Consider the following 23566-nt stretch of genomic DNA (forward strand, 5'->3'; position numbering starts at 1 on the left):
TGCTTGAGTGGAGCACAAAAAAACATCACAGCAACACGCCTGATAGGATGGGGATCTGGCTTCCCCACAGAGAGGATGGAAACAGTTGATGCAAAAAGAAACTGATACTTGGAAAGACACCTTGGCCCGAGAGACCTTGAGAGAAAATGGCAGCTGCGAGGGATGATGGAAGATAATGAAGAAATTTAGGGAAACATGCTGCTTACTTACCCCAGCCCAAACACAGAAAGCGCTTGCGGATGAGCCTGGTCCGGACCTTTCCCGTCACTGCCATGTAGGACTGCCAAGCCTCCGTGAGAACCCAGCAGAAGGATGCCAGGAAGAAGAAGTGCAGTAAGGCTGTCGTCATGGCGCAGACACCCTGTTGATACCAGGGGGAAAGAAGAGGTGAGAATGTGATGTAAACAAGGCTGTGGGTTTGGAAAATACCTCACATTTATAGAAATTGAGTGTTGTGAACTGGGAAAGCGTTACGTTTAGACGAGCTACTGTAAAAGTTGTGGTGTAACGCGATAGGGCTGCTTAACAAGAACGTCAGAAATACCAATTTCTGCATACCGATAAGTTCTTTGTGCATTCGCCTGTCTAGACCGTCCACTGAAGTACAATCACGTGCACCGAAAGAAACAAAGGGTCAGTTTAAACTGTAGCAACAGAGGTGGTAATTGTAGTAAAGATCTGAGCCAGGCGAGCTGACACGTGGCTGAGCATTCGTCTGCACTAACCCTCATTAGTATGCCAGGGATCCCACCTGGAGACATGTGAGACAAGGTCAACTGTTTTACACCGTGATGATTGCAGGGAAACACGACAACGCTTAAATGATACACAACGCAAGTGTCAGAGGCTGCAAATTGCTTTCAAGATTGACAAATGTAGCAGCACCTTTCGGCTTCATTCACTTGTCCATTTTGTTCGACGGCGAGGCGTCTCGAAATGCGATTGTTTAGAGGAGGCTCAGAAATAAAGAAGCATCCTGGAAAATCCCGTCATTGCACAACAACATCTGCGAGTGAGAAGAGATTAAACGTCCTTTTCTCTCTCTTGTTCAGATTGTTTGCAGTGCGAAGCAGTGATAATCTGTGCAATGCTGCACTAAGAGGGAAAGATTTAAGTGTATCACTTCGCCCCAGGGCGTCCGCACCACACTGTGAGACCCGCCATACGGTTATATCCCCACCGAGTAAACCACACTAAATCCATCCATCCCCTGCAGTGTTCATGGGGTTCACACGAGACGGTGATCCTGCATCACCTCATGTGTGGGAGAGGGCGAGCGTGCTCACCTACAGCCACCAGGGACGTCTATTACCTCGACCTCACAGTCCATGTAATGGATTCAAGTGCAGTGTGGACTGTATTGCCATATATTGCCATATCCCCATGTGTCTTTGGTACTGAAATGTAATTTGCAGGTTTGTGTTTTTTTTCAATGATCAACTTCAAGGAACATCTGAGTTTAATGTGTAGCCTATCAAAATGATTGACACAAAACACAGAACAGGAACAACAATGCTACGCTCAACTTGCATTTCAACCCTCAAAAGCTCCTTTTTTCTGTAATACATGATTATAACATGTGGTACATTCAACGTGCACTAATTTAGCCAATGGCCCGACCTGGTAAATCATAAAATATAGCCCAGTTTTGGCACCATTTTCAGGAAAATAGTGTTCAATGTTTAAATAAAAGTCCCATGGATAACAGAAACCAACTTGTTTAAACGCACACTTTAGAACCGCCAGCTCTGTAAAGCTGATTTTGTGGGCATCTCTAATACATTCTGTTCTTTAAGTCTCGTGTTTAGTTTGGAATAAGACATAATTCACTTTGCTATTTCATAGCAGAAATCCCACATCTGTTATTTCTGTATGTTGCTATACCTCTGGGCTGTATGTGGTTATTCACGAATAAATATGACATTAGTGTGAAGAAATTTAATTTGGATGTACTGATGTTTAAATGAAGAGGAAGCATCCGGGTCTGTTTTACAGCAGCTACACTGCCAGTTAATCCAAAGCTAATTCTAGTGTTGCTGTTGCTCGTGTGCTGTCCAAGGTGCTGAAAATAGTGCCTGCCTTGTTTCCCGGAAACAGGTCACATGCAAAACCTTATGTTTCACAGTCCACTCGGCTGCCGATACCATCCAGCCTCGTTAGTGCTCAAATATGAACACTGTGCACGGCTGCACAAGGGTGCGTTGTGAGGATATTATGATGGAACCTGATAAATATAGGGAGAGAAATCAGGGCTAAAACGTAAGAGTTCAAACTGCCCTTTGGAAAGATAAATGCCTGGAGATGTTCAGAACACAGTTTCAGTATCCATGGAAACAGAGGAACCGAGGAAGGGACCACATTAAAACATTGCAAAGCTGATAGACATGAAGGTACGGGCAGGAGCTGACGAGTATTTCTTCAAGCCATTTAGATAATAGCAGTTTAAGGTCAGGGCAGAGAATTTGAAGAATTTCTTACCGGGATCGGACTAAACTCAGACTAAAAGGTCTGAGTTGAGCCTAGACTGTGAATATATTAAAACATAAAGCCCAATGGCTTTGACCGGTTTACTTTGCTCTGTAAGCGAATGACAGAACACTGGAAGAAGAAATTGGACGAAGCCAGACAGAAGTGATTTCAGTTTTTCCGTTAGTGAGGCTGGGAATACTATTTTTTAATTGGATTAAACTAACGTTGGCATGGTGATTAAATCATTTTCAGAGATCCAAACATTTTTTTGTTCCAATCATCATTTTTAAAATGTATTCTTATATATATATATATAACTCCAATACGCCCTCAGAAGATATTCAAAAGTTTGTCAGCCAACCGTACTTTACCGCATTGCTTTCATCGTCCCAACTGCTCTGGATCAGTGAGGAACAGGAGGCTGTTTCTTGCCCTGGTGCTTTATACCGTAGGTGCTTGGGTGGAGGACATTTCAGACTCCAAACAACATGGCAGTGGTGTCAAAGTGCTGTTAAACCACAGAGAAACACTAGACTTTGACACTTTTGTCACAAAATGGCTCCATCCAACTACTTTATGTCAATATGCAACACTGTACTTTGCAGTTACTGAATGTGTTATATTTAATACGTGTACGCCTTGAGCATGTTTTATAATTCACATCTGGAATGAACTTGTGTAGGAAAGACGTTTTTCTCTTTAAACGTCATATGTTTAATTAAAAATGAATTCGGCCATAAATCAGATAGTAGAAGATAAGATGTACGAAGCTGTTTGAAAAGAACTGTGACAGTTCACAAGACTCCCAACCAGGTGCTCATCCTATAAAAGTTTCCTTGTAATGGTTTATTGCCGCGCAATAGACCCAGGATCCCTGACTTTCACATTAATGTTCAGTGTAACACATTCCTGCTAATTATAAGATAAATATTTATCAACTTTAACTCAGAAAACCCCTAATTGAACCTTCCCGATGTGCTTCTCTTTGTCATCTTTCTAGAATCCAAGAAAAACAACAACAGAGGACAAAGTAAAAAAAACACAGGCAAAGGTGACTCATTGACTTCCTGCTCCCAGACGACACCCCCATACAAAATATGATTCCTATTAGACGATGAGCAAGTCTGAATCCACAAACAATGGAGGCAATTATATGCACTTCTTACCAGAGATTGAGGGAAAAACAAGTGAGGCAGTGTCAGGCAACGTGACAATTAAACCCACACAGGGGGCTACGTTTTCTCTCCTCGCTGGCCTGCTGCTGAAACATTGCAGCTCTACAGTGTGTCTGATCAAACACACACAGATATCTCTCAAATATTATTTTAACAGGAGCGAACACTTTCAAGAGCGAACAAAGGGATAATAGCGATGAATTCATGGGCCTGGAACTTTTATCCGCAGCATTGGGGAGAGCGACACGACAATTACAGCATTCTAAACTTAACAGAAACTGACAGCAGTGTGTCACCAATTTTAATGACCGGACTCGAAACAGCTGGTTTGCCTACGTATTAAAAAAAAAAAAAAAAAATGTTTTGAGGCAGTGAGAAATGAATAGGTAATGGTTTATTTATTTTAGAACTCATTTAAATGAATTCTATTTTTGATCTTACATTTTTGAATAAATATAATCTTGTGCTCTTTATGTTTTTTGCGCATCCTCTTTAGGAATACAAATAATGAAATGTGACTTTTGATTTTCATAGTTTTTTCAAATTAAAGATATAAAACAAAATCAAACTTTGATCTTGTTTGTTTACCTTGATTGGTAATATGCACATATGTCTGTATTCATACAAAAGGAAACTTACATTAATAATGAAAAAACAGTGCAATTTAATAATAAAATATCTGAAATATCTTTTGCCGCTATGCTCCAATATGTTCACCAGATGGTCAGTAACTTAGTCTGGCAGTAACTTAAAGGGCAACTTTTTCTCAAGACATATAATTATTTGATCCATGGTTATAATAAAAATGTAAATTTGGGCAAATTTAACCTGTAAGTATGAAAAACAATACTGGATATAAACAAATAAATAAATCCGCTTGTTTTACATTTTCAGAATGTCAGTGAAGCTTTTTTGCATCGTGTGCCAGAAAAGTCACGGAAAACAAACAAACAGACAAACTTATCACACGAGGATGCCGTTTTTCTACAAGATCAAAATGGTAAATTCCTTTTAGGCTGACTGGTTACAGGTAGTGGTTTAGTTTGATCCATAGTGTAACCAGTAACAATATGCTGCAGTTTTTTATTTTTTAATTAATTAAGATAAGTAGAAATAAACTGAGTGTTCCTTGCAAAAGTTAAAGTTATATTGAGGATGTGGATGCACAATAAAATGTATAATGTGTAATTGTGTAGCGCTGCCAAATGACTGGGAAGGTCACATGCGTGGGCAGCTTGTAAATTCCAACTCCTGTTTGCCAAACAATCTTTTAGATTAGCCACTTGTGTACTGGCCAGTTATGTGAAGTGATACCTATTCATTGGAAGACGTTCCTCTTTAACAGGATTTATTTGTCCTTTTAAATCCTGCTGACTCGATCTGAAGTCCATACCTCATTGACATCCGAACAAAAACAGTTTTCTTACTTTTTCTAAGTATTAGAGCTGTTTTTATCCTCAAACCCAACTTTATTGCAGCGGCCCCATTGCATGGATAGTATTACCGGTCTTTGAATGACCGGTGCGCCGTGTCTCCTGGTGTGCACCATGTTTGCATTACTGCTCCTACACTGTCAAATCACTTTAACTGTCAGATGTGTAACTTATTGTAGTGTTTCAGGTTTTGCAACTGGAATTAGCATTTTATCTCAAAGTGATCTGACTGTCCTCTCCGGTTGATCTTTTTTTCAGTTTTTCAATAAGGCATCGTACCTTTAATTGTAATTAAAAGCTTTCTCAAAGCCAGTAGATTGCAATGTCTAAAGTTTACCCAAGGACAATGTAACACCGGTTTGTCCTTAGCCAACGCAGAGCGGATCGATATCTTAGAGGCATTAGCAACACTTAATTTTCTATTTCATTATTAGGAAATATGCAGCCTGATCTCCAAAACCTGTTCGTAAAAATGTATATACCAAAATCTTGAACATACAAATTCGTAGTGATACATACTAAATAAATACGGACTGCAACTGATGACGTCACCCTATTCAAAGTGAATGGGGACCTGCACCCCGTAAACACACTTCGTGAAGTCTAACGATGTAAAGTAAACGTGTTATGATTGCATTTTTAACGAGAAATCAATGTTAAATTGTAAGAATACAATACTAACCCTGACCCCCTCCACAATGGCGGAGAGACGTTCACTCAAGAATCCAACATGGCGGAGAGACGTTCACTCAAGGGGCGTGGTTAACCACCGCCAGTTAGTATGTATTGTTAAAAATTTCTATTCTAATTTCTATTTCTATTCTCTATTTCTATTTCTAAGTTAAGATATATAAGTTTAGATATATATATTACCTACTGTGCATGCTTAATAAATAAATTCTCAAATGACACCTACCACATTGTGTGTCTGCGTTTGTCCAACAAGTATCAATATATTGGAGCAGATTATTGACAAGCAGAAGTTGAGCAGGATGATAGACCTTTCGGAGCGAATATATCTGAAGACAAAAAGAACAACAAAAAGCAAACATTGTTATCAGATGATTTATGTTCAAGTTATTTGTCATCATTTCATCATCGGTTGCACGCCTAGGTGTGATAGTTACCTCCACAGCACGCCATAAATCACCGCCAACGTGATCAAGGAGAGGCAAGACAGGCCACAGCCAACTATCAATGTCACCGATGGGACCCCTGAGTACTCCATGGTCTGTGGAGGAGACGCAGCAAGACGGACAAGTCAGTGGGAGGTTGGATGTTCATACGGTAAATAGTGAGAACCAATCAAAACAACCACACCACCCATTCGAATGGCAGCCCACGGTGGTTTGGAGTACCTGCGTGGGCTCGAAGGCCGTTTACACAAGAGAGTCTTTTTTTTAAATGTATTTATCTGGGCTTGACTTTCTATTGCGAAACAATGGAGGCTGAAGAAGAGACACCGGAAGCTCCGAAGGCTTCGGTGCATCGGAATGTTTTTCTTTGACGTGTTTTGTGCAGTCACACTTGACGCCTGACGCCATGTGTGAGCTGGCCAATCGTAGGCCTGCTATTCTGAGCTAGCTGTGGGCACGTTCTGCTTTCCAATGCCTCGGGCCTGCAGGAGAAGGTAGGTGTGCTAATGCAGAGGGCAACCACTGCAAATGATTGATAACGTGTATAGTATCACGTGAGCAGGCGAGCTCCACGCGTGGGTTCCAAACAGCAGGGGGCTGACAGGAGATAAATGTCACAGCTGACAAGTCCTCAACCAAAGGTATTTTTCAGACTAACACCCGGGCACCAGCATCCAGACCACCCTCCCGCGTGCACGCGTGCACGCCGAGTTTTCCCCAAATGTAGGTGGAAAACTACAAATAACCGCCCACAATGTCACGTTACCGCTAAATCACTATATGACGGGGTTAACACGCCATAGATTTCAATTTCCATTTGCACAAGCCCTCCCCCCCCCCCCCCCCCCCCTCCTCTCTCATACACACACACACGCACGCACGCGCACGCACTGTTTCCCTTTTGCATTGGCCTATTAAAACCCACGCAGAATGACAAATCAATAGCTTACTTACTATTTCTCTCGGTTGGTGAGCCAAAATGGCGAAGGTGGACACGCGATCACACAAGCACTTGGTATGAGATGCATCTGTTAGCACCGTTCGGCATCCTCTCGCGGACCAGGCGCCCCACGAATCGTTCCTGCGGGGAGAAGGCAGAGGCAATTAGAGTCCGGCGGTGTGGCACGACTCCACGGGACCAGTCCACGTCGCTCCGGCTCTTCTCATTTCATTCTTTATTTCGATCGCAAAAAGCTTCTGTAGCCGAAAAGAGGAGAGAAGAAAAAAAAAAGAAAAAAAAAAAGAAAGGACCGCGGACAGACACATCGACGCGCGAGCTCGTGTGTGGCAACAAGCAGCATTTCAGCTGGAGCGGAGAGAGAGAGGGAGGGAGGGAGTGAGAGAGAGAGAGAGAAGGGGGGGGGAGGACGCGCGCGGAGCTGTCCATGCAGACCGGTGCTGATTGATTCGCAAATACGCAGATATAGAAGTCCAAGAAGTGTTGTGGAAACATCGCCCTTCGTCCGCCGCGCCTATTTACCTCTATCCGCCTAGATGTGTCTTTTTTTTCTTTCCAATACGCCTGTATTCCTTCGTTCCCCTCTCAATGCCCCTGTTATCCTGCCCCCCCCCCCCCCCGCCCCACTCCTTTCGGTTGAGTTCTCCCCCGCACACACACACACCACCCCTTAGCTGTTTTAATTAGCAGCTTTTTGAATGCTTCCTTGGGGGGATTTTCACCCTGGAAACGGCGGACAACATTGGATTGATACTCTGTTCCTCTCTGCTCCGGGGGAGGGGGTTGGGGGGGGGGGGGTGCAATCGCAATCGCGGGATTCCTTTATTCGGCTGAAGGTCTGATGACATAACATGCATCAACGACGATTTGGGATTATTCCTCCAAAAAAAAAACAGAAATATTTTACATAAAAAAAGCAAAGAGGAAAAAGATAACCCACCGCATAACTAGACCCCCCCCCCCCACCCCACCCGCGTAGGCAGCGCGAATGGTTGCAGCCAGTCGACACTTCACACCGGGAGTAGGTGAAATAAAAAGGAGCGCTTCTCTCCCATTTGTCATTCGCCCCCCACTCGTTTTTCCATCCGCAGAATAAATCAACAGCACACGTGAAAAAAACGTATAAACCGCGCAGGGGGGGGGGGGGTTCTTGTTGTTGTTGTTGTGGTGCCGCAGCACATCATCTGATATTAGGATCCGTGTCACCAACAAGCACCTGTTGCCCCCCTGACGCGTGGAGATTCATATCACGGATCTAAAACAACACTCAGCGACGGTCGGTTTGTGTACAAGGTGTCTTTCTGCTGCGCCAGGCAGTCCTTGCTTCGTCATTTAATCAATATGGCGGCAATGTTTATTATTCCTGGAAAGGACTGTGAAGTGTTTTGCAAATACCGGTATTCTGTGCTGTCTTTACACATTAATGCGACACAAAAAAACCCCCAAACCCTTCACTTCACCCGCCCTCCTCCACCCTCCTCATCTCTTCTCATCTAATCTGGGTTGTGATTGATTAGTTGAAGTGATGCATGTTTGAGTGCACGCAGAAAGCAAGCCAGTTTGTATCCAGTGGTTAAGCACCGTCATGCAGCCATCTAAAAACACGAATAAAATGACGTTTCTGATTTCATCGCGATGAATTTTCCTAATTGCCTTGAGAAGTTGATGTACAAAGCCGATGTTCTCTAAAGGCTGTGGACGAAGTATCCGAACCCCGTCCCGAAGGCCCACAGTGGACGCACCATTATGTTGATTTAAATGTTGAGGGATTTCTTTGATTGCTTCCTAAAGCAAGGTTCAAAAAAGCAAATATCAATAAAACAGTGACTGTAAGAACCTTTTTCCCAAGACGGAATAGTAATTGAGGAATTCCTGATGCCACATGTGTGCGTGACATATAAAGATAAAACAAAACAGCAGTGTGGCTAAAAACAAGGCCGCCGTGGGCGCAATAAATTGAAAGCATTGCTTGTTGTAACTTATCAATCAGTATCCGTGTCTGAATATCTGTGAGTCTAACAAGATCTTCAAAACAGTCATTATCGGGAATGTTGCTCTCTGCAGTCATACGCACTTACGTTTCTTTTTTATTTGGCTTTGGCTTGAAAAACAGAAAACACAGTAAAACTTCTCCAACAGTGGCAAAGGCCTTTCATTGTTTGAGGCGATTCCCGTAGGACAGAGAGACGAGCTGTGACAAAGTTTATTGGGCATCCAACAAGCATCACAACCTTCGGATCACACAGCTGCCCACTCGAGATAAACCCTTTGGGTATCCTGCTGTTGCTCTCTCCAAACCCCGGCTGTCACCACCGGGAGCAAATCAACTCTGTCCGAAGAACACTGTGTTGCTGCTTGAGATTGAAAGCACGCGTTATGCCTTTATATCTCAACAACATTGCGATGAATCAACCACCCGCCCCCCCCCTCCTCCAGTGAACTCACTCAATCCTCGAAGTGATCCTTTTTTCTAACTTTTGGACTTTCTAGAGATGTTCGCTTCTCTTTTGTGCCAATGCGAGAAGCTGCCAGGAGAACATCCCTCACTGGAGATCTATGTGCGCCGCGTCTGATGTAGAGCCTGATCTGATCAGGGGGCCTTGGGTTGGCCTCAGGATATAAACGGTCCCCAGTGCGGATGTTAGCCGCGGTGAGACCCGACGGCGCGACATTCATCGCGCGCTCTTGGTTGATCACTTCCTGTCCGTGCAGTGATACATTGACAAGTCGGCATCGAAAACCTCCACGACTGAAATGTTGTCAAAGATTCTTGCCGTGGTCCAATTCTAAAGATATTTAAGTGTCAAGATGCAAGGGAAGTGTCAGTTCAGTGACTTTAAGGTTTTAGAGACATTCATTATTTAGACCCTCATATCTTACCCAGACAGAGAGATAGACAGCTGCTCAAAACTCCAATTAAGTTTGTCTCAGTCGCTGACCTTTGACAGGTCGTGTTCCTCGAGCAGTAGAGATCTTATTACCAAAGCAATAACTAATCCACACCTCCAAGCAGTGCACTTAAGAGCAGTGGAGCTCTGTAACCTCAGGATTGTCCAGCTAAAGAAGCTGCAGTACCCTTCTAGACCATCTGATGCCTGACTGGTTGCTGAGGATGTTTTAGACGATGTTGTTTATTTGCATGTCATTCAGTTTTGAATATGTTCGACATTTAGTATTTCCTCCGGAATGCAGGATGAATATGCATCTAAAAATCTCTTTACATTAGATCAGCCAGCACTCTGCTGAGGGCTTTAAGCGCCTTAGGCATGGCACTTTATGCAAGTCCTGAAAGAATGAGACACAATGACCGGCAGGAAAGAGTGGGGGGCAACACTGAGAAATCATTCCATCCATCGGGGCAGTCTTGATGACAGGGCAATTCATGTGAGCCTGTGCGCTGGGTGGGTAGACTGAATGAAGACAAAAGAAAAAATGAGGGCATTTTCTTTTGTCTGAGAGGGAGGAAACCTTGATAAGGAGGCAGATAACCAAAATAACTTATTACTAACAGTTTGGATTTGCTAGTGCTGGCCCATTAATGGCTCCACAGATGCATAGTGTGACATTATTTTGCAGCACTTAATAGGTTTTTGGAAGAGGGCTGCTGCTTTAAAAAAAATGTGGGTGATATTGGGTCTGTAAATCAAACCCTCCTGGAAGCGGGTCGTGAGAAGAGTGAAAAAATCTTTTCCTTCGAGAACAGCCCGCCAGTGGAGCGCTTTGATCTTCTTTCAGTGAAGAAAAACCCACCAGTTTGGATACAACGGATTATATTTTCAGCACCTGTTCCAATGTTGCGTCTCTGTGTCATCACCCACACAACTAAACCAAACCTGTAGCTGAAAACATGGACTTTCATGTGATATCTCACCCTGTAATTATCTGGTGATCTCGTCACATAGCGACACTCGCCAGCTGCCTTGCAAGGTTAAAAAAAGCAGCAACAACTGTCGACAAGTGAGTCCTGCTCTCGCGTCTATGCATCAACCCCTCTGGGTGAATACGTAAGGGTACATACAAATAGAATAATGAATACAAAGGGAGTCGATCAGAGGTGACGGGGACCTTCATGCTGTTGTGAGTGTACGACCGCAGGATGTAAATGTTGTTTGCTTAACTCGCATGCTGTGTTCTCACCCTCACAAACACTGCAACACCTCCTGCTGTCAACTACTGCTCGGTCTGTGTCCTCATCCATCCAATGACTCCTTTTTTTCGGATATATGATTGCAATTACTGTTAACATCGCCCCCGTTGCTGCTTCTTCTGCCTCCCAGTGTTATTTAACGGTGCACAGAGATCATTGCAAAGTGGACAACCAGATTTCCTGAGAAAAAACAGAAGTGGTTTAATCTAATTATAGACTGATCCACCAGAAACAAAGAACGGCAAATTTCTCAGACTTATCGACTCCACATCTGCAGCTTCGACGCTTTTCATTCAAAACCGACCTAAAAACAAATCTCTCTTATCTGATTAAGTGTGAGTCAGTGTTGCAAAAAACCCTTTTTGAGGATGTATGCTGTGAAAAAATGTTCAACTGCTGATCTCGGATGTGGAAACGTCAAAGACGTTTTACCTCAACAAAAGACACCATTAGAGAGCAATTCCAACAGAATTAGAAAGACTAAATAAAAGATAAATCCAGAGCTCTACATAATACAGTAAATATCACCAGCTGCAGGTATATTTACTGTTTACACAACTCGCTTGGTTCCTCAAAACTGAAGCAGACTAAACCTGTTGATTGTGGATTTGTGTTTTGTCCAACAGTCTGTGAGGAGAATCCACAGAAGCCTGATTTTGTTTGTCTGCCACTCAGCATAAGCAAAGCAGAGCTGGAAGTGTATGAAAACAGGCCAACAGCACTCACGTGTCTTCTGGTATCTATATTATACTAACATAGAAGGACCCAGCTGATGGAGAACCAAGTCTTGCAATCAAGGTACCTCTTGGTTCTCAAACGTCCCCTCACTGTGCAGCATTTGGTGTGGGCTGCTTGGCTCAGTTCCAAGATGTGCAGGTGGTGTTACTTGAACCTGGAGCTGCAACAGCTGCTTTTCACACCTCAACACATACATCATTAATAGGTATTGGCTTCACAAGAAGTTTTCTTGGTAAACTCCTGGTATAGAGTGTAAAATCATAATTAGGGATATATCTAATAAGCTGAACCACAGCATCTTAGTTCTCATCAGTCTAGTTAACTATATTTTGCTGTAACAGTTTTAAAAGGGATGTTCTTTTTTGTACTTTCTAGAGTATTGCAATTAATTCCACCAACAAACTGCTTGATGGTGCTCTGCTGTGTTTTTAATCTGTCATTATTTAACATTTGACCTTAATGTTCTGCACACAAAATCATTGAAATTGACTCGAAGACTTTAAAAGAAGGAAACACTTCATTTTTTCAATTGCATGTGTCATAGATGTACTTAGATGCCGACGTCAACCTTTTTGGTTTTTACTGCACTATAAAAAAAAAATTCATCCAATCCTAAAAAGTTTTAAAAAACAGGTTTGTTAAATCTGTGATTACACTCCTCGGGCCACAAACATCATTTAAGAGTACGATCTTTTTAGGGATTTAAATACATGGGAATGCCAGAAGGCTTAAGCTAACTGGTAATATCATCCATTAGGTTTCTTTTGATGCAAAATTGGTTGCATTTTGGTGCAACGAAGAAACAAAAATAATTATGGCAGCAATTACAGGCCTCAAAATGAGATTCATTAATCTACTAAAACCATTTGAAACTCATGCTTGAGTCACAATGCCTTTTTCAAGATATTGCACACTAGTGGGAGGTAATAAATCCTTCTCAAAATATTATTTTTGAACAGGACAGGGATGTTGAATGATCTAAAACCACTGTGTTGCATTTTACATGTTTCACTTGGCACAGAGGTAAGATATTGGCAATTTCAGACTGGTTTGATGTGAAAATATTGACTTTTTAAAGAGCAATGCCAGTGTATGCGTCTGATCTGTTTACTCTCGGTGCTGTGGAGCTGAAGACTTGAAGTGTAAATAAAACAAACAAGCAAACTGATGCTGGCTCTCTGGATGCCTTAAGGTTTTATGTTTTATGGAGAACTGGATATTAGTATTCTAATTTATATATTTGCTTTACTGCATTTTGATCTAATCACTGCCAAGTGCAGTAGATGTTTTGACATTCTCAGGGGCTCATGTTGAATGTTGTGGACCACAACCATATATGACAGGCACAATGCAGCTTATTTTACTTGCAAATAATTAAAGTATAATTGCCTCTGAACTAATTATCTTGTCATCTGTTTGTTATCTGTTGTATCTGTTTAATAATTGTATTCATAGTCACATTCATTATAATCCTCTTAATATTAAATATCAGTGACCTAAATGGGTCATTTATTTATGTAAAAATACCAGAGTTACCCCATTACTGGTAAAAGCTACCTTAAAATAACTAATACAGAATAGTATAGTGTTTTAATGTTTGAGCTCAAATTAAATTGAGTACCTCAAAATTGTACACTAGAGTAACTATGTTCAGCCCCTTTCCACCACTCCAAATAATTAATCAAAGTCAAAATATACTTTCTATGATTGTGTGGATTGTTTTTGTTGCAACACATGTTAATGCACTTTTATAACCCCAAAAGCTATTCAATAACGTGGAGAAAGAATTGCAGAGTATTACGCACGGTCTCCTTTTCCCAAATTGTTTTGCTGACCTCCTTTGCCTGAAATTAATGGATTTTAATAAATCAAATTAAACCAGTTCCTTCATCCAGTGGAAAATATCCCAAATAAAAAGCACAATAAATTCCACAGTTTAGTTTCATATCACTAAATCTAGAACAATGCTAGATTTGCATGTTATTAAGATTTAACAGCACTATAATAAAATAGACACAATACAACACAGCTGGTAGCCATGAACAACATGTTCTGTTCTCAAAACGGCCTCTCCTGCTGCTTACATAAACAGACGCAGCGCAGGAGTTCCTCCCTCGCGGAATATCGATACCTCAGGCTTCCACCTCTGCAATGACAGCGAAGCAGCAGACACACAGTTGTGGAGGCTTCTCTGTAGCTGCGCCCAGCAAACGTATCCATACGTTGTGCGTCTGGACCTCAGCGAGTCAGAGGACACACGGTGCTCCTCTCGTGAGCAACAATTGAGTTCTGCTGAGTGGCTACAGCGAGCGCTCCCTTCTGGTTTGGACCAACGTGGCTGACAGATGGCGTATTACCCTCTTCACTGAGTCCTGAGAGTGGCTGCTTTTGTTGTAGGACGAGCCAACTGTTTGAGATGAACATGATCATCTTTGCACGGTCTTTCAATAATGATCTTATTAAAAAGACTTAAGGGGGAAAAATGCTGAAATTAAAGAGCACAGTTGTCCCGGTTGTATTTTTATTTGTTAAAAACTGAACCACTTACCGTTGAATACCGTGATAGTGGATGGACTATGCACAGGGCATATGCTATTTCAGGGTAAACATAACAACCTCATATAAGCTGTTGCCTTAACTGATCCAAAATATTTGGAGCATCTGCCCAATTAAAGTATTTCTATTTATAAGGCTGTGGAGTTACATGCTACAGTGTGGCAGGGTTGTTTATTTCTCATTTACAATAACATTAGATACACCAGTCTGTAGTTACACGTGAACTTCTTTCAGTATCCCATTGGTCTTTAAATCATAAAGGTGAAGATGTCATTCTGCGTTGATCGGGCAACACCTGCTTCTAATAACAACACCTGCTTTTTCAATAATGTAAAGAGACGTGTTATTAGCTATCAGCTTATTTTCCTTTTTTGTGGGATTAAAACCAAGTATTCTCTCAGCTACAGCAGCTTACTGCAAGGAACAATACAAGTTGACTTTCCACGATTCAAAATGCTCCTGCAACGGTTTTTATCCAGTGACAGCGTGACAAGAACATTGGTGTCAAACGTTACCATCGCAGGTACAAAAATCATTCCACTGCAAACCACGCAACATCAAATCCTCTTAGGCAGCATCACAATACAAAACTCAAGCAATATAAGCCAGCCTCAAAACACGTTTCACAAAACCATCAAGAAGAAGTGTCTATGTATATCTGGTCTGTTTGTATATCTGTAACTTGCGCTATAAAATCACTGTTTTACAGATTTATTTTGAAACCAAACATGCATTTTAGCAGGTACAACTCACAATGTGCTAATATGCTTGTAACAGATTTACAGGAGCACATTTATGAGTGAATATATTACGTTTATAGTGAAACATTCCACTTGTAGAGCCTCACCTACACACTAATGAGTGGTTTAATATATGGTTAGCATTATGTTATAAGAATCTAAACGTCAAAAATGATGCTACACTACAGTTTGATAGTTGGGATTTTGAGAGGGCTTTAACATCTCATAAGGTGTTCCTATTATTTTATCCCACCACTGATCAGGATTTAATATATAATTTCATCTTACAAATTCATTTCCCAGCTCCCTTTCTTATGTGCTGTGCTATTGGTTCACCCAATGAGTTCTTTTGACAATAATGGGAGGATGCACACTAATCCAATTCCAGACGCGTAGACACAAACATTAAACGAGTTAGAAAAAGTGAAATAGCATGGCCACTTACATTATGGAGCTGTCCCACAGTGCACAGTAAGGGTTCATTGTTCCCTGGAAGGCAAGAAAGCACACCATGTTTATCAGCTAAATCATGGAGATGCTCATCATCGCCATCGTCATAAGCAGACTGCATATTCGTCCTTCAGTGCAGATCTTTGTGTTTCATGGATCACATAAATTAGAGTGCATAGTGCAAAATCGGAGACCCACACACTTGCTGACGTGTGTGACTTGCATGCACGCCCTCTCTGTGATGAATAGAAGGGTGCGGATCATAAAAGCGATTGTCCGTGCAATCATCTGACTGCAGTGCAAATTAATTATTTGGCCTATTAGCCGGCATTGTGTGTCAACTGATGGGAGGTCATTTGTGCCGTGGTCATTGTAGAACATTCAGTCAATGGAGAAAATCTCTTACAAAAGAAACCCATCTGTGTTTCATACCAAAGATATCATAATATCAAAGGGTAATGTTGATAGGCCCAGACTGCGCATGCATTGGTTGATCCTAAAATGACAGAATGACTATGGTGCTTACATTTGCCAGGTGAGCCAGCTCAATCTCCAGGTGGGTGTCGGTGGCCTTGGGCTCAGGTCTCACAGTCACAGCGATGACCTTGGAGTTCACAACTGTGTGGTTCCTGAATTAAAAACAGAGATTCATTTTCACTTCTCATTGTTACTGTCAAATCCATGATTTATTCTCATTCAGGGTCAAACGCTCATTGGCATTTAATTAACAATTAAAGTAAAGTAGGTGCTTATCTTGACTGCTGTTTAAGCTTAACTTTTCGGCTTTAGGAAGAAGCGTCAACATTTTCGGTTTAGGTTCAAGGGCCAACAGCGAGATTAATGTGGGATTTATAGAAAACCACTTGAAAAACCTGATTTGGGGTCTATGAGAGGATTTAGTGCAGTTGAGTTTAAATGAAAGTTCCCTTCTAATCTAAGGATAAAAAACGGTAGTGCCTTGACTCCATTTACAACAGTACAATTTATTTTTGCAGCTTGTATTGAAATTGAGTCCCAATATCAACGTTTTGAGGATTTAATTTGCTGTCCATTAGATGTCAAAGTCCATCCAACAGAGAGTGCAAATCAAAGGCTCGCCTTGGATGAAAGAGATGTTTTTTTTAACCAAGACTTTTTTTTAAAAATCTGCTATTATAGTCCTGTTTCAAAATCCATCACCAGCTTTTGGAATGATGACAGCATTTCTTTCTTGTTAGAAGCTGAAATCCATGAGTGCTCCCCACTAGGAGGGAAACTGCCATCTTACAAAGAAAAGTGGAGGTGAGACTGCAGCAGCCCGCTATCCTACCAGAAACACTTTAGCACAAAATATATTTATCCAACCTCGTTACACAATACCAGTCAGTTTTCTGGACTCATTTTAAAATTGAACTCAATGGCACGAATGGATAAGTGCTTCACTTCTCACTTCTCAACACCGAGTGAGACTACGTTCTGGTAAAAAACATATATTTTCAATTAAACCTCAAAAACTCAACAAATGTTAAGTAGAAAAACCTATAAAATGGATTAAGTCCAACAGTTGCCACTTGAGATTCTTATTAGTTAGCTTCAAAGTCCCATTATCAGCTCCTCCCCACATGTGACAGCTGGCCTGGTCCGTCCTGAAATGACCGTTCTGTCCTTGGGACGTTGGTGCCAGGGACTTGTTGATTGGTGTGTGACACCAGGTGTTTGTTTAGGACGTCCTGCTGCTCTTCCAGACACTAATGTCATTCTTAATTAACTACTATTTCCATGCTGCAGTGAATGTGTTTCATGAAGAGCAAACAAAAATGTCTCTGTTTTAAATATGCCACAACCTGCAACAATTCCAAATGAGAAGTGTCCTTCAAGGGCACCGAGTAGAACTTTAAGTATCATACACAACAAAAGCAGAAACAGACAAGTACTTGGTTGTCTTGTTCTCCTGTTGATATTTCATGTCTTTAAAGTGGAAAAGTCTGTTTTTAAGAAATGTTTTACCCAGATTAAAATGGACAGTCCAAAGTTAACTGTTTCTCATAATAGACACAAGGAGATATCCCGCCCTTACTTTGGTGAAGGTAGCATGAGTCCAAGGGTCTTGTAGAGTACTGTTCCCAAAATGAAGACGGGCGACCCCTCCATTTCTAAAAATGAACAATGAACAATGCATATTATTTGTACTGAAAGTTGTTGACAGATAAATAAAAAAGTAAACATTCAAAATATCTACACTGTAAAGCCGAACAAACAATGATGCTTGTAGTAATATATATATATATATATATATATATATATATATATATAACAAAAATATATATATATATAGACCGCTTTCCCAAAACAAGAGGTGGTGTAGCATGACACATTAAGAGAAAGACTGATTGTTATACGGACACAGACGAGTGAATCAACTAAAGTCACTCAGCTTTTGCAGAGATATTTATTTCACGCTTCTCAGCAATGGCCACAGAATCCATCACTGTCTATTCATTCTATATTTATAAAGCAGATTTTAGAAATCCCATATACTCTGTGTTCTAAGACAAATCACGCTTGTACAGTCTATGAGGGTCGTGCAAGTCCTGAAGAAAGATGTGTAGCCACCAGGAGCAGGATGATGTATATACAGTTGCATACCTGCTGACTGGGAAACAAAGAGGCCCTTTGGGATGACCACTTTATCTTCAGAGTTCCTGGCCCAGTCGACCATGCCTTTACGACCCTTCATGGGGAAGTTGATGTCAGTCATAACCGACACTGCTGGGAGTCTCTGGATGCTGGCCACTGCAGGATTCACACAAACACACCAACAAGGATTCCGTGAGGTTCAATATACTATTGACTTTATCCGTTATGTCATCCAGGTGGTAGTGAAAATGCTTTCACAAGTACTTTCTTATCTTGTAGACCCAGGTCACAACAAACTATTATATAGAAGCATGTTTATGTGTTGTCTGTTCATTTCTGGATGACGTGTTTTAACGTTATAACGTTTGGGAAATGGGCTTCTTTGCTTTGCTGAGAATCAGATGAGAGGATGGAGATTGCTTACTCGGTGGGAGAGCTTAAGCCATCGACCAGTTTTCAATATTCTGCAGCTTCATATTAACCATGCAGATATGAGGGCGGGATTGTTGACATCTCACTCTCAGCAAGAAGGCAGCTAGATGTGGGTATAATTGAGTTTTCTATTCTCATAAATGTAAATCAAACTCAGTGTGTGTGTGCTGGTGCTTGATATTTACACTGTGCAGCAGATGAAAAGTTTCTCTCTGCATAGGCCTGGTGAAAAGTGTGTCACTATTAGGTATAAATATATACATAACAGAGCAGACGTTTCCCTCAGATGGTTGTGCAACAATACTGCTTTAATTGTTTAAATGAAAATATCGTGTGTATCAAACACACACAAACACACACACACATGCAAATAAAATCTCCATCCGGACCAGAATTCAGAACACAGGATTGAAGTGTATCACTCCTAAAATGAGAGGCAGATCTTGGAAGCACCAATGAACAATAACATGTAGGCACCCAGCGTATTCAGAGGCTGTTTGCGATTCCTTTACACCAGCTGTTGAAAAATTGTAGGTCTATCTTTTTGATCTTGATAAAGTGAGAAACACAGAAATACTTCCTTTCATTTGTCAAACTGAATCGTGGATGTGAATATACAAGTCAAAGACAAGGCTTTACATTCATGTATACATTTTACACAAGATGAGAACGGTTAATCCGTATTTCCTTTTTTGCCTCCTAGCTTAGGAGCCATGAAAGGCCAGTGCATGTTCTATAGCAGTGACAAGGAAAATACCCAGAATCAACTGGAGGGGCCTCAGGATTACAAGGGGAGGATAAAGCTGCACTGTTCTCTACCGGTTATCACATCCAGTGCCAGTCAGGTGGCGCTTCAGCGAGGGGAACCAGAGGCTAATCCTGATGAAAAAGCTCTATTCTTCCTTTCGCTTTCCCAATAATACAGTTCAAATCCTGGCAAAATTCCACATTTGAGGGAAATCTGTGACAGAAGGTGTGTGATTCAGATGATGCCGGGCAGGAAATCACAGAGCACCACAACAACCGCCATTTGCAAAGAGCCCTGTTCACAGCACCAGATGTTGGGAGCAGTGTGTGTGTGTTTGTGTGTGTGTGCGTGTGCATGTTTGCAGGTACGACTGTCTTTCAGAGTCCTGGATAATTCTGAAGGTAAATGGGGCTTTGCATGCGCCTGATGGGGCTAAACAGCACAAATTAAGTGATCATTAAGAACTGGGGTGATTCCAAACATTTAGTGCACAGAGGTTTTTTTGCATGGCTCATTTTCATAGAAGGGAATTACTGCATTTCTCATTGTGTCTAAATGTGTTCATGAGGTTAAACGTTAAGAAAACTGTCAGACAACACCAGTATCCTCCACAGAAAACAAATTGATGAGCATTTGTAGCTGTTGCATGTGTGTGCCATCACAATGAATCACCATCAATGTCGAGATATTAACTCGGCCATGAAGTAAAAGCTCACAATATACAACCACGGTGTGAACCAAATGTCCATGATATGTTTCACCTGCAAAGTGTTGTGTAATTTTCTAATACGTCCCCTTGCTTCACCTTGTCCTCCACATGCCCAATAGTAGGAGGACAGAGAATAATTGGCCGGAGGGGAGAGGATTTTACTATCAAGGTTACTGGACTAAAAGTACGAGGACAGCGGACGATGGACCAGTGACGGTCAGTATTTATGTGGGTGTCAAGAGGCTGCCAAAAATTGGTGACGAAATGATGCTGCAATGTCTTACTCAGCAAGATGCCGTCCAGTTGGCTTCCAACGATGGATCAGCAAAACTTCCCATTCCTTTAATCACACAGGCCCCGCTGTTGTATGAGCTGGCTTTACTGGGTGACCGGCGATTCGCAGGCAGAGCTGTGTCTCGGAGTAAAATCCTCATCCCAAAAAACTCTGTGTTCTATATCTTAATTGTGTGTTATCAAAAAAAGAGTTTTGTTCACTGACTCATTTCAAAAATACACGGTAAAATATGAGTGAATAATTGCACCTGTTATATAAGAGCCTTATTTGCCCGAGAAGGCCTTGATATTTTTCACCCAGCGGTGATGCAATGCAATCATACCGCTGACCGATGTAATAAGAGAATAGAAGGCATACTCTGTATGAAGCAGGGGTCATGCGTTAATGCGTTTTCAAGCATAACGAGGCGGTATTGCCATCAAGCCAAATCGGAAGGAGGATAAAGGGGAAGGGCACAGACATATTCTCATGTCTGTGAAAGAAGTCATTAATGCTTGGCATTCTGAAATGCATGCAAGCCTTATTTACCTAATTTGCATCCAATGCTGCTTCATAATGACATTGTGAGGGATGCATTCATTGTGCCATGTTTGTTATGCTATTCCTATTCATCATTATGGAAATGATATTCCATAAAGAGCCACTAAGTGTGAATGTTTGCGAGAAGTGGGTCAAATGTTAGCTATCGTAAAAAAAGAAAAGAAAAGAAAAAGAGGAAGAAACTTCCCTCATCCAGAAGAACAGTGAGGCAGCACGGCTGTACACGCTCACATTCACTTGCAGTATGAATAAACCAAGACTCCAGTTCTATTATGCCGTTCCGGTAAGACACCATTTATGGTTGGGTAAGAAATGAAGTGCCACAGAGAGCTTGGATCATACAAGAGGCAGAAGCCAACAGAACCCAGGAGAACATAAGGGGAGAGAAACGAGAGGCCGGTAATCTGGACTCCAATAGGTGGCACATAATTACATTTTTTTTACTCATTACAGCTGCAAAGAATAAGTTGTAAAAAAAAAGAAGTAATTTTAGTTTCAATTTTATTACCTTTCATCAGACACCCACAATGTTTAAGCATGATTGCTTGTCCCGAAAGGAACTGACAAACAATCTTTTGTCATGCTGCTGCACATCTGCACAGCGTGCTTTTCGGTACGCTCTGCTAATCATGTCTTTCTCAAAGGACTGCAGTACAGTGTAACATCACACAGTATTACTTCACTTTCAAATATGACACGCATAAATCATTTGATTGTTAAAAAAAAAGCCCTTTGAAACTATGGATAAATGTGCATGATTGCATGAAAAGCATGTGGGTTTGGAATAATAAAAAATAAGCTATTTTAACAATAATCATCTGCACTCCCACTGCATTTCTATTCAAAACCCATTTGCTTTACACAATTAAAAATTACTTCACCGTTGAATTTAGCTTATTCAATACTTTTCTTTACAACTCTATTAAAGCTCTATAGCTCTTTCTCCTACACTGCACACTTTTGATATTTAATTCAGTGTTTTCATTGGAATGTAGCACATTAAGACCAAAAGCTCAGTTTTAATTATTATTGATTAGAAGTAATTTTACTTCCCCGACCTGAAAATTTACCATTCATCCTAACTTAATGATGGTGGGGAAATTGACACAAGCAGTCAACAGAGCACATGGATTAAGCGTCCATGTCGTGCAGAAACAAATGCTGCCAACAAGCTCAGCGGCTGAGCGCAGTGAGGAAAAGTGTCCCCACTCTTACCCAAGTTCCCGGTCATCAAATAGGCATTGTGGAAATCCTTCATGCCCAGTCCGACGATGTGGATGAACTCCTCTATCACCTGCATGAGCTCCACTGCTCCGGGATAGATCTGGAAATTAAAAAAGACAAAGAGGAGATTTCTCAATTTCAATTGTCGTTGCCACCGCAAAGATGGAAATGTGGAGCACAGCGTGAAAATAGTAAAAGACAGCATGTTGGTGATGAGCTGCAGGTATAAATCCAAATACAAAAGCTGATAAAAATAAACAGTATGGTTGCTGAATAGGTAGAAAAGCAATTAGTGAACAAGTCACAACGTTTGATATTTAGATTAAGATCAAAATCTACTAAAATCTGCAAACAATTTCACTTTTTTTCTCACAAAATTGTTCAAATCAACACTGCAGGGTTGACAATGGACAACAATTCTGGACTGCAGCGCCCAGTGAGAGGACGCAGAGGCAGGAATTCGGTGCCACGACCGGACCAGTGACACTGCTGGTCTCTTCAGCTTTTTCTTTCGGACTGATGGATCAAAGGAACACTAATCTGGTAATTGACATTCAGACGATTGGAACACTTCCATGGCTGCCAATCAAGTGCTGATGGGTCTGATCTAATGAGGGGCTTTTATTGAAGGGCTACCAGTTTCGTCGCCTCAACTGCGCTACGCATGACGGCATTTATGCAGCATGTTTGCCACCTTCCAGCAATCGCGGCTACTCAGAAAAATCCGGTGACAGCATTTTGAAATCTGTCACGTTATACAAACACTATGGCAGGACGCAAAAACCTGTGGGCACACAATGGTGATGTCAGGAGATTACAGAGGCCTTTGAGTGGCATTTAGCAATTAACACCTCCTTCTCGGTTTTCCACAAACACCTGAGGCAGGTGTTTCCCTCCTCGGTAGCACCCGGCGTCGTGTGTGTGTGTGTGTGTGTGTGTGTATGCGCGCGGCTACATGTGGCGCTGCCAGAGCCAGGAGAGCGGATCAGTGATGCTGAAGTCGAGAGACCCTGACACAGCAGAGTGAGAGCTGGAGTGGGGGGAGAAAAGCACATCACGTCGCCCCTTCCGGCATATCTGACGCACAGTGCAGTCATGCTCATGCCGTTGGTCTCCATGGCAACCGGGAGACGTGAGGGCAGCGCAGGGAAATGGCTGCAGTGGAGTTTCTGTAGACAGAGCTCTTCCTTCCCTCGCCAT

The 23566-nt window shown here is 41.7% G+C and overlaps 1 protein-coding gene across 12 annotated transcripts in view; it reads right to left on the reverse strand.

Annotated features, from left to right (window-relative positions):
• The window catches only part of adgrb3 (adhesion G protein-coupled receptor B3), a 91603-nt gene that overhangs the window by 10769 nt on the left and 57268 nt on the right, over nucleotides 1-23566 (reverse strand). For all 12 annotated transcript variants that reach the window (XM_078104214.1, XM_078104213.1, XM_078104212.1 and 9 more), the window contains 9 exons: nucleotides 22358-22466; nucleotides 18428-18574; nucleotides 17859-17934; nucleotides 16329-16431; nucleotides 15798-15841; nucleotides 7168-7294; nucleotides 6205-6308; nucleotides 5994-6096; nucleotides 211-361 (listed from right to left, as the gene is read on the reverse strand). In XM_078104214.1, the coding sequence (XP_077960340.1) occupies nucleotides 211-361; nucleotides 5994-6096; nucleotides 6205-6308; nucleotides 7168-7294; nucleotides 15798-15841; nucleotides 16329-16431; nucleotides 17859-17934; nucleotides 18428-18574; nucleotides 22358-22466 (964 nt within the window). The remainder of the gene's footprint in view (nucleotides 1-210; nucleotides 362-5993; nucleotides 6097-6204; nucleotides 6309-7167; nucleotides 7295-15797; nucleotides 15842-16328; nucleotides 16432-17858; nucleotides 17935-18427; nucleotides 18575-22357; nucleotides 22467-23566) is intronic.

Source organism: Gasterosteus aculeatus, chromosome 6 (assembly GCF_964276395.1).
Source record: "Gasterosteus aculeatus chromosome 6, fGasAcu3.hap1.1, whole genome shotgun sequence".
NCBI classification, from domain to species: Eukaryota; Metazoa; Chordata; class Actinopteri; order Perciformes; family Gasterosteidae; genus Gasterosteus; species Gasterosteus aculeatus.